Source organism: Zophobas morio, unplaced genomic scaffold, assembly GCF_036711695.1.
Source record: "Zophobas morio isolate AGI-343-1 ecotype UQ-CSIRO unplaced genomic scaffold, CSIRO_AGI_Zmor_V1 ptg000008l, whole genome shotgun sequence".
Taxonomy (NCBI): Eukaryota; Metazoa; Arthropoda; class Insecta; order Coleoptera; family Tenebrionidae; genus Zophobas; species Zophobas morio.
In genome coordinates, this window is record NW_026972113.1 from 12,392,525 (window position 1) to 12,402,848 (window position 10,324).

Below are 10,324 nucleotides of genomic sequence, written 5' to 3' on the forward strand. Positions count from 1 at the left end.
AACTCATGAATGCAAGAAGTAGTCCAAAATGGAAAAAAACAAAATCCTCGAAATGTCAGTGAAAGTAACATTCTTCATTGACAAAACGCATTTAGATTCAACCTTTAATGTCTTTTTTCCCGAAAACTTTTGCTTTTGTTCAACACATCCAACACTCGGATTTCTGCAGACGGATTACGTAACGCCTGAGATGTTTGGGACTAATTCGACTTTCACTCAATGATAACATGTGAAAGTTATATAGGTATATGGAACACTCCTAATAATTAATATTTCGTCCGATCGATTACGTCTTCGAGCTAAGAAAAACATTTTCGTGAGAGGAAAAGGGTCATCGAAAAAAAATTGCAACATACGTGCAATAAAGTGCGAAATGTCAACGACCAGAAAGTGGAAGTTTCCACGATTTGCGTATGCAGTTGACGTGGAGATGTTCGGAAGCGATCTGTGGGTTGATTTATGGGCGGATGGGTGGAAATGGGTGTTGGGTAAGAGGCAGTGGCGCACGGGTGGAGGCGCTTTCAGCATCTAGATCTAGAAGCGATTTTGGAAAATTGTACAGACGTAGAAGTTCTTTGTCGCGTATTCACCTTTACATAAGCACCTATTATTACCCATGGTAAGCGACTGTTTAAAATTCTATCCATTACATGATAGCCACAGGCTGGGTATTAATAGAAATGAGTTTTTGATGCACTTTCCGAATTCCTGAACAGGGGCGTCCCATCCCCCTTACCCATCACCCCTCTTTCAAGAAACCTGTACCCCAAACCCCTCTGACCTTTACCAAATCAAAAATCTTTTCTCGTACTTTACCGAAGAATCTGCAAAGGTTAAATATTTCATTCTGGGTGGGGATTGCAGTGTACCAGTGGAAACCACTAACCCATAAAGATTCGTCCCATATCGAGTGAATGGTTGTGCGACACGGCGCGAGTTCTTAAATAAAGGTACCTCGACTTGGACGTGCAGTCTTAGTCCGTTTTCGTCCGAGGTACTTAGAAAAAAAAATCTCGAATTCAAATCAGCTATGATATTTGCATTTGTTACGTTAGTGCTAGTTACGGCGGCCAGTAAGTATGACTTTCTAATTCTTTTTGGGGGTTTCCTGGTGAAAAACTTGAGGAAACTGAGAAAGAGAAAGCGGTTCGGTAATTCGTGCATTTTGACGGATTTTTGGGTTTTGAGTGCACTGATGATGGATACGGGTTACAAAACTTTCTGCCTTTCACTTTCAGGACTGACACGTTGACCGGTTCGGCGTGGAACGGCTGGGAGTGGAAAGGTTTGCGAAAAGGTGGTTTGGGCTTTGTTAGGGGTTTTGGGTTCTATGGAACGTGCTAATGCTTTTCGGAAAAATTATGATGACGTCATGATTGACCCTGGTGGCTAAATTTTTTTCGGGTTGTGGTCTACATCTTGTTATTACGAAAGTGATTTTTTTACGACTGTTTGTTCTGAATCGTTTCTAGTTTCTTGACACTTCTAAATTTTAAAGTCACACTTTTCCTCACACTTACTTGCTATGATGCTAATTCTTTAACTTTTTTGTTGGAAATAAATAAAACTCATCTTGCGAAAAATTTCCAAAAACATAACGTCGTTTTTGTAAAATTAAAAAAAATGAAAATTTTGAAATGTAAAAAAATTTGAAAATATTTCCAAAGGTCAATACGTTTAGATGAAATCGAGACTTCGCAGCAGTTAAAATAAAAATTCTAATAAAGCAGTACCCATTTCTAATTTCAGCTAACATTCTCTGTTTCCGTAGATATAGATGAATTAAAGCTTATTTCTTCTACATTCACACATATCTTCTAATTTTAAAATTTTGTGTATAAACCTCTTTACACTCTAAACATTTCTGTGATTTTCAAACACTTGAAACTTAAATTACTGATTTTCCGAATGTTGTTTTTGAAACTCCCAAAACTAATTTCTTTAGATATTTTAGTTTTTGAAACGTCTTTCTTAGATTAATGACATTAGTTTCATTCTAGATTTAGCATTAAATTATATCTGTTCTATTTTCTGAAAATCAATCTTTCTTCTCTTCTCCTTTATAGATTCTTATAATATAAATTTTCTGCTACTGAATTTCTAGAAGCTGCTTTGACCTAGATTTAGATCGAAACCTTCTATTTGTTTTTCTGAGTGGAAATGGGTACTTTTGTCATGTTTTTCTACTCTTTTTCTTTAGATTAACATAGATGGAATTATTCTAGACCAAATCTTCATCTGTAAGTTCCAAATATTTTATTTCAATTTCATTCTGACTTGAAAATCTTAAATTATGTGCTCTATATAAAAAAAAAATGCTTTTCAAACTAGACTAATTTTTTTTTATATTTTCAAAGTGTTTTATCTTTATCACTGTTCTGTCAAGATCATCTAGATCTCATATTTTTCGAAAATTCTAGTTTTCTTACTGTTATGCAGTTTCTTCCCATTCTGTTTCTTCTAGATCTAGATCACTGATTTTCCGAATGCTGTTTTTTGCAACTCCCAAACATATTTTTCTTTTTGAAACTCCTTTCTTAGATTAATGAAATTAGTTTCATTCTAGGACTATTATTAAATTTAAATTTTGTTCCATTTTGCTTTCACCCCAACTTACGAAATTATTTCTTATTTATATTTCATCTGTTCTATATCTGTTCTATATTCTAAAAATTTTACTATGTAGATTTCGATAATATACATTTTCTGCTACTGCATTTCTAGCAGCTGATTTGATCTAGATTTCTTTCTCTGATTGGGAGTGGGTATTTTCGACAGCTTTTTTGCTCTTTTTTCAGATTAACATGGGACTTATTCTTGACAAAAACTTCATCTATGACTTATAAATACTTCATTTCAATTTCATTTCGACTTTGCTTTGCTCTCAGTAGAAAAAATTCTATTATATATCTATCCGGCTTTCCTCTTTCCTACAGCTTTTTCTCAATCCAAATTTTCTATTGCTGATCTAAAGACTCCCCTTGCCACTAGATCTAAATTACTAATTTTCGGAATGCTGTTTTTGAAACTCTCAAAACTAATTTCTTTAGATATTTTAGTTCTTGAAACTTCTTTCTTAGATTAATGACATTAGTTTCATTCTAGATCTAGCATTAAATTAAAATTTTGTTACATTTTCCTTTCATTCTAACTTCAGAAATTAAGTTATAAATTTCAAGCTGACAGACACGTCATCTAATCTATATCTGTTCTATTTTCTGAAACTCAATCCTTCTTCTCTTCTCCTTTACAGATTCTTATAATATAATTTTTTTACTACTGAATTTCTAGAAGCTGCTTTGACCTAGATTTAGATTGAAACCTTCTATTTGTTTTTCTGAGTGGAAATGAGTACTTTCGTCATATTTTTTTACTCTTTTTCTTTAGATTAACATAGCTGGACTTATTTTAGACCAAAACTTCATCTGTAAGTTATAAATACTTCATTTCAATTTCATTCTGACTGAAAAAATGCTTTTCAAACTAGACTAAATTTTTTTCATATTTTCAAAGTGTTTTAAGTATTTTTATCACTGTCCTGTTAAGATCATCTAGATCTTATATTTTTCGAAAATTCTAGTTTTCTTACTGTTATGCAGTTTCTTCCCATTCTGTTTCTTCTAGATCTAAATTACTGATTTTCCGAAGGCTGTTTTTGGAACTCCCAAACATATTTTTCTTTTTGAAACTCCTTTCTTAGATGAATGAAATTAGTTTCATTCGAGGACTATTATTAAATTTAAATTTTGTTCCATTTTTCTTTCACCCCAACTTAAGAAATTATTTCTTATTTATATTTCATCTCTTCTATATCTGTTCTATATTCTAAAAATTTTACTGTGAAGATTTCGATAATATACATTTTCTGCTACTGCATTTCTAGAAGCTGATTTGAACTAGATTTAGATCGAAATCTTCTGTTTCTTTCTCTGATTGGGAGTGGGTATTTTCGACAGCTTTTTTGCTCTTTTTTTAGATTAACATGGGACTTATTCTTGACAAAAGCTTCATCTATGACTTATAAATACTTCATTTCAATTTCATTTTGACTTTGCTTTGCTCTCAGTAGAAAAAATTCTATTCTATATCTATCCGGCTTTCCTCTTTCCTACAGCTTTTTCTCAATCTAAATTTTCTATTGCTGATCTAAAGACTCCTCTTCCCACTAGATCTAAATTACTAATTTTCCGAATGCTGTTTTTGAAACTCTCAAAACTAGTTTCTTTAGATATTTTAGTTTTTGAAACCTCTTTCTTAGATTAGTAGAATTAGAGTCATTCTAGATCTATTATTATCTAAATTTAGATCTTGCTTCATGTTTCTTTCATTCTAACTTTTCCATGTTTCTTCTATTCTATATATATTCTATTTTCTGAAACTCATTTTTTTTAGATTATTACAATATAAATTTTCTGCTATTGAAATTGTAGAAGCTGCTATGCACTGTTCTGTCGACATCACCTAGAATTCATATTTTTCGAAAATTATACATTAATTATTATCATGTGATTTCTTTTATTTTTTGTAGAGATAGATTACTAATTTTTCGAGCGTGTTTTCGCAACTTCCAAAATTTCTTTAGATATTTTACTTTTTGGAACGCCTGTTCTTCGATTAATAGAAACAGTTCCATTCTAAATCTAGCACTAAATTTAGATTCTGTTTCATTTTCCTTTCAGTCTAATTTTAGAAATTAAGTTACGAATTTTAAAGCCAAAGAGATTTCAGCTATTCGATACGTATCTGTTCTATTTTCTGAAACTCGATCTTTCTTCGCCTCTATAGATTCTTATAACAAAAATTTTCTGCTACTTAATTTCTAGAAGCTGCTTTTTCTACCCCTTTTTTTAGATTAACATAGCTGAACTTACTCTAAACAAAAACTTTATCTATGATTTCTCAATTTCATTTCATTCTTTTTAAGATCTGAATTCTATATCTATCTATATTTCTTTCCTCTTTTCTACAGATTTTTCTCAATCTAAATTTTCTATTGCTGTCTTAAAGACGCCTCAAACTAGAATGATTTTTTTCATTTTTTTACTTTATACTGTTCTGTCAAGATCATCTAGATCTCATGTTTTTCGAAAAATATAGTTTTCTTTTGTTGTATCGTTTCTTCCCACTTTCTTTCTTCTAGATCTAAATGACTGATTTTCCGAATGTTGTTTTTGAAGCTCCTAAAACTAATTTCTTTAGATATTTTAGTTTTTGAAACTCTTTTCTTAGATTAATGGCATTAGTTTCATTCTAGATCTAGCATTAAATTTAAATTTTGTTCCATTTTCCTTTCATTCTAACTTTAGAAATTAGGTTATGAATTCCAAGCTGAAAGACATTTCTTCTAGTCTATATCTATTCTATTTTCTGAAATTCCATTTTTCTTCTCTTCTGTAGATTATTACAATATAAATTTTCTTCTGCTTTGAACTACAACTAGAGCGAAATCTTGTTCTTTTCTGACTAGTAATGAGTGCTTCTTTTAGACTAACATAGCTGAACTTATTCTAGGCAAAAACTTCATCTAAAAGCTATAAATAATTCATTTTTATGTCATTCTGACTTCGAAGATCTTAAATTATATTGTCTAAGTAGAAAAAAAACCTATTCTATATATTTCTTTCCTCTTTGCTACAGATACTTCTCAATCTAAATTTTCTAATTCTATATTAAAGACTCTTCAAACTAGACTGAACTTTCTTCATTTTTTCCTTTCAATCTAATTTTAAAAATTAAGTCACTAATTTTAAACCCAAACATATTTTCATCTGTTCGATAGGTATCTATAGAAGCTACTTTAAACTAGATCTAGATCGGAATATTCTCTTTCTTTTTTTGCCTGGGAGTGAGTACTCTCGATTGATTTTTTTACTCATTTTTTTTTTCTAGATTAAGATAGCTGCATTTATTCTAGACAAAAACTTCATCTATGTGTTCTAAGTGCTTCATTTACATTTCATTCTGACTTTGAAAATCTTTATTATGTACTTTAAGTATAAAAAATCTATTCTATATACATATATCTTTTTTCCTCTTTTCTATAGATTCTTGTCAATCTAAATTTTATATTTCTGTATTAAAGACTCTTCAAACTAGACTGACATTTCTTAATTTTTTTCAAGTGTTTTATGTTACTTTACGCTTTTCTGGCAAGATCATCTAGAAGTTATCTTTTTCGAAAGTTCTATATTTATTATTATCATGGGATTTCATCCCATTTTATTTTTTCTAGAATTAAATTATGTATTTTAAACCTAAAGACATTTCGTCTATTTGATCGGTATTTGTTCCACTTTCTGAAACTCGATTTTCCCTCTTCTATAAATTCTTATAACAAGAATTTATAGAAGCTGCTTTAAACTAGATCTAGATCGAAATATCTCTCTTTCTGCTTGGGAGTTAGTACTTTCGGTAGATTTGTTTACCCAATTTATTCTTAGATTAACATCGTTGGACTTATTCTAGACAAAAACTTCATCTATGTATGTGTTCTAAATATTTTATTTATATTTCAGTCTGACATTGAAGATCTTTATTATGTGCTATAAGTGTAAAAAAACTACTCTATATCTATCTTTCTCCTCTTGGTTATAGATTCTTCTCAATCTATTTAATTCTAAAATTTTCAATTTTTGTATTAAAGACTCTTCAAACTAGACTGAAATTTCTTCATTTGTTTCAAGTGTGGTGTTTTGTCAAGATCCTCTAGATCTTTATTCGAAAATTCTACATTTTTTATTATTATTGTGTGGTTTCTTCCCATTTTGTTTCTTCTAGATATAGATTATTGATTTTTGAAATGTAGTGTCTGAAGTTTCCAAAATTCCTTTAGATATTTTATCTTTAAAAATTATTGTTAAATTAATAGAATTAGTTTCATTCAAGATGCAGCACTAGAATTAAATGTTTTATTTTCTAGATCTAGATCAAGTTCTGCAGAATTTGTTTTGCCGTGTGTGAATGGATGTTTTGTATATTTTTACGAGTACATTAAATATTCTGAATCTTATGCTAACATAATTGTTCTCTAATTCTGTTTCTAGAAACTCCTCACATGTCTTATTTTTCGAAACTTTTCGAATATTTTACAAATGAATGTTTTCTTTTTTGTTTCTATTCTAATTTTGGAAATTTTTGACTTGCCCTTTGCCCATTCTATGAAAAGTCAATTTTGTGGTTAAAAAGAATCTCTTCTGGTTTCACAAACCCGACATAAATAATATCCGAAATTTTCACCCGTTCGAATCAATGCCATTATTTTACCTCAAATGGAAAGTAACTGAAAGTTGTCCCAAACAACCTTCAAACCGCAATAAATTAATCCGTTTGAAATATTTCTGCACATTTCTTCTGGTTGGCATTGACAAATACCCACCATGGTCAAAGAACTCAAAAAATTCCCTTGTTTTAATCCAGTCTGCATTATTCCCCAGACGCCCAGTTCAAATGCCCCCCTAAAGACGGCCAGTACGAGGATTCCAGACAATGCGACAAATTCTACCAATGTGACGACGGGATCGCCGTGGAAAAACTCTGCCCAGATGGGCTGGTTTTCGACCCATTGATCCGCAAAATTAACAAGTGCGATCAACCGTTCAACGTGGACTGCGGAGACAGGACGGATCTGCGTAAGTCGCATTAACTTTATTATTGTTGTGTTTATTGAGTTTTTTCTTGTCTAGAACCTCCAAAACCCAACAACTACTGCCCACGAAGAAACGGATTCTTCGCCCACCCGGACCCAGCGGTCTGCAACAAGTTCTACAACTGCATTGAAGGTGAACATACGGAAATCACGTGCACTGCGGGGCTCCATTTCGACGAATTCACCGGAACTTGCGTCTGGCCGGATGCGGCAGGAAGGCAAGGATGCAACAAGGATGTCACAAGTAGGCGATTTTTGACGTTATTGAGTGAAAATTTTTCAAACATTTTATTTCAGACAAACTCAAGGACGGTTTTGAGTGTCCCAAAGAGGGCCAGACTGACGCCAATGGTCAGCTCGTCGTGCACCCAAAATACGCCCATCCCACCGACTGCCAGAGGTTCTACGTGTGTCTGAATGGGCAGGAGCCCAGAGATCTGGGTTGTCAAGTTGGAGAGGTCTACAATGAGGAGAGCCAGCGGTGCGATGCCCCCGAAAATGTACCTGGATGGTGGGTTCACAAACAATTTTTTGTTGTGTTTTTTATTTATTTTTGTTTTGTTTTGTTTTTCTAGCGAGGACTGGTACAAGGATGAACCCACAGCCGCCAAGCCAAGCAAAAAGGTCAAGCGAAGTGCCTAAGAATGGTTCTTTTTTTACTGTATCTAGTGTGTAAATTATTTTGTATTGGTATGTTTGTTTTGGAGTTTTTGTTGTGTGGTCACTATGTATATCGACAAATTGGAATTTGATGTATACGTGGTGGCAAATAAAGACAAAAATGGTGTGATTTTTATTCACATATTACTAAGTTTTTTTTATTTATGACTAAAACTAGTTTCTTCACGAGAAGCAAAAATTCGTCAAAATTTTCTAAATATTTTCTGTAATAATTTCGGAAGGTATTATGATTATGATTATTATTATTATTACTACTATTGTAATCTTCTGGTCTTTGTTTTTAAATTTCTTTGAGATAATTAGCAGTGTTGACTTTCCAATAAACCCAAAAAGGAAACACCAAAATGGTCACAGGAACAAAATATTTTGAAAAATTTAGCACCGACTTTCTCTCCAAAAATTCGTCAAAATTTTCAATTTTCACAAAAAGATGTGATTTTTCATCACATATAAAATTGTTTTCTTTTTATTTTCAACGAAAACCAGTTTCTTTGTGGTGTTTTTTAAGTCAATTGGAAAAAAAAACGTCAAAATTTTCAAAATATTTTCTGTAACAATTTCGAAGATGGTTTTTTTTGGTTTCGAAAATTTTCTGAGAAAATTAACAATTGTTAGGTTTCCAACAAAGTCAAAATGAAAATGCGAAAATGAGAACAGGAACAAAAGTTAAAATTTTCTCTTTTCAAAAATTTCTCAAATTTTGATGAAAAAGTTTTCCGCAAGTCAAGATTTGCAAAATTTGAAAAATCAGACAAAAGCAAGAATGAAATTATCATAAAAGCTCAAAATCCAAAAAAATTTAGCACCGACTTTCTCTCCAAAAATTCGTCAAAATTTTCAATTTTCACAAAAAGATGTGATTTTTGTATCACATATAAAATTGTTTTCTTTTTATTTTCAACGAAAACCAGTTTCTTTGTGGCGTTTTTTAAGTCAATTTAGGGAAAAAAAATCGTCAAAATTTTCTAATATTTTCTGTAACAATTTCGAAGATGGTTTATTATTTTCATTATAGTAATCTTCGATTTTTGGTTTCAAAAATTTTCTGAGAAAATTAACAATTGTTAGGTTTCCAACAAAGTCAAAATGAAAATACGAAAATGACAACAGGAACAAAAGTTAAAATTTTCTCTTTTCAAACATTTCTCAGGTTTTGATGAAAAACTTTTCCGCAAGTCAAGATTTGCAAAATTTGGAATAAATCAGACAAAAGCAAGCCTGAAATGATCATAAAAGCTCAAAATCCAAAAAAATTTAGCACCGACTTTCTCTCCAAAAATTCGTCAAAATTTTCAATTTTCACAAAAAGATGTGATTTTTTTATCACACATAAAATTGTTTTCTTTTTATTTTCAACCAAAACCAGTTTCTTTGTGGTGTTTTTTAAGTCAATTTAGGGACAAAAACACGGCAAAATTTTCAAAATATTTTCTGTAACAATTTCGAAGATGTTTTTTTTGGTTTCGAAAATTTTCTGAGAAAATTAACAATTGTTAGGTTTCCAACAAAGTCAAAATGAAAATGCGAAAATGGGAACAGGAACAAAAGTTAAAATTTTCTGTTTTCAAAAATTTCTCAGATTTTGATGAAAAAGTTTTCTGAAAGTCAAGATTTGCAGAATTTGGAAAAATCAGACAAAAGCAAGCCTGAAATTATCATAAAAGTTCAAAATCCAAAAAAATTTAGCACCAACTTTCTCTCCAAAAATTCGTCAAAATTTTCAGTTTTCACAAAAAGATGTAATATTTTTATCACATATAAAATTGTTTTCTTTTTGTTTTCAACGAAAACCAGTTTCTTTGTGGTGTTTTTTAAGTCAATTTAGGGAAAAAAAATCGTCAAAATTTTCAAAATATTTTCTGTAACAATTTCGAAGATGGTTTTTATTGGTTTCGAAAGTTTTCTGAAAAAATTAACAATTGTTAGGTTTCCAACAAAGTCAAAATGAAAATACGAAAATGACAACAGGAACAAAAGTTAAAATTTTCTCTTCTCAAA

At 31.1% G+C, this 10,324-nt stretch overlaps 1 protein-coding gene across 1 annotated transcript; it reads left to right on the plus strand.

Moving 5' to 3' along the window:
- Window positions 1–961: 961 nt before the first annotated feature.
- On the plus strand, window positions 962–8,452 carry LOC135125365 (protein obstructor-E-like). Its single transcript, XM_064050892.1, has 5 exons — window positions 962–1,073; window positions 7,434–7,628; window positions 7,683–7,889; window positions 7,943–8,156; window positions 8,221–8,452. Exons 1-5 carry the CDS (start codon window positions 1,031–1,033, stop codon window positions 8,285–8,287), a joined length of 726 nt encoding a protein of 241 aa, XP_063906962.1. The 5' UTR covers window positions 962–1,030; the 3' UTR covers window positions 8,288–8,452.
- The last annotated feature ends 1,872 nt before the right edge of the window (window positions 8,453–10,324 follow it).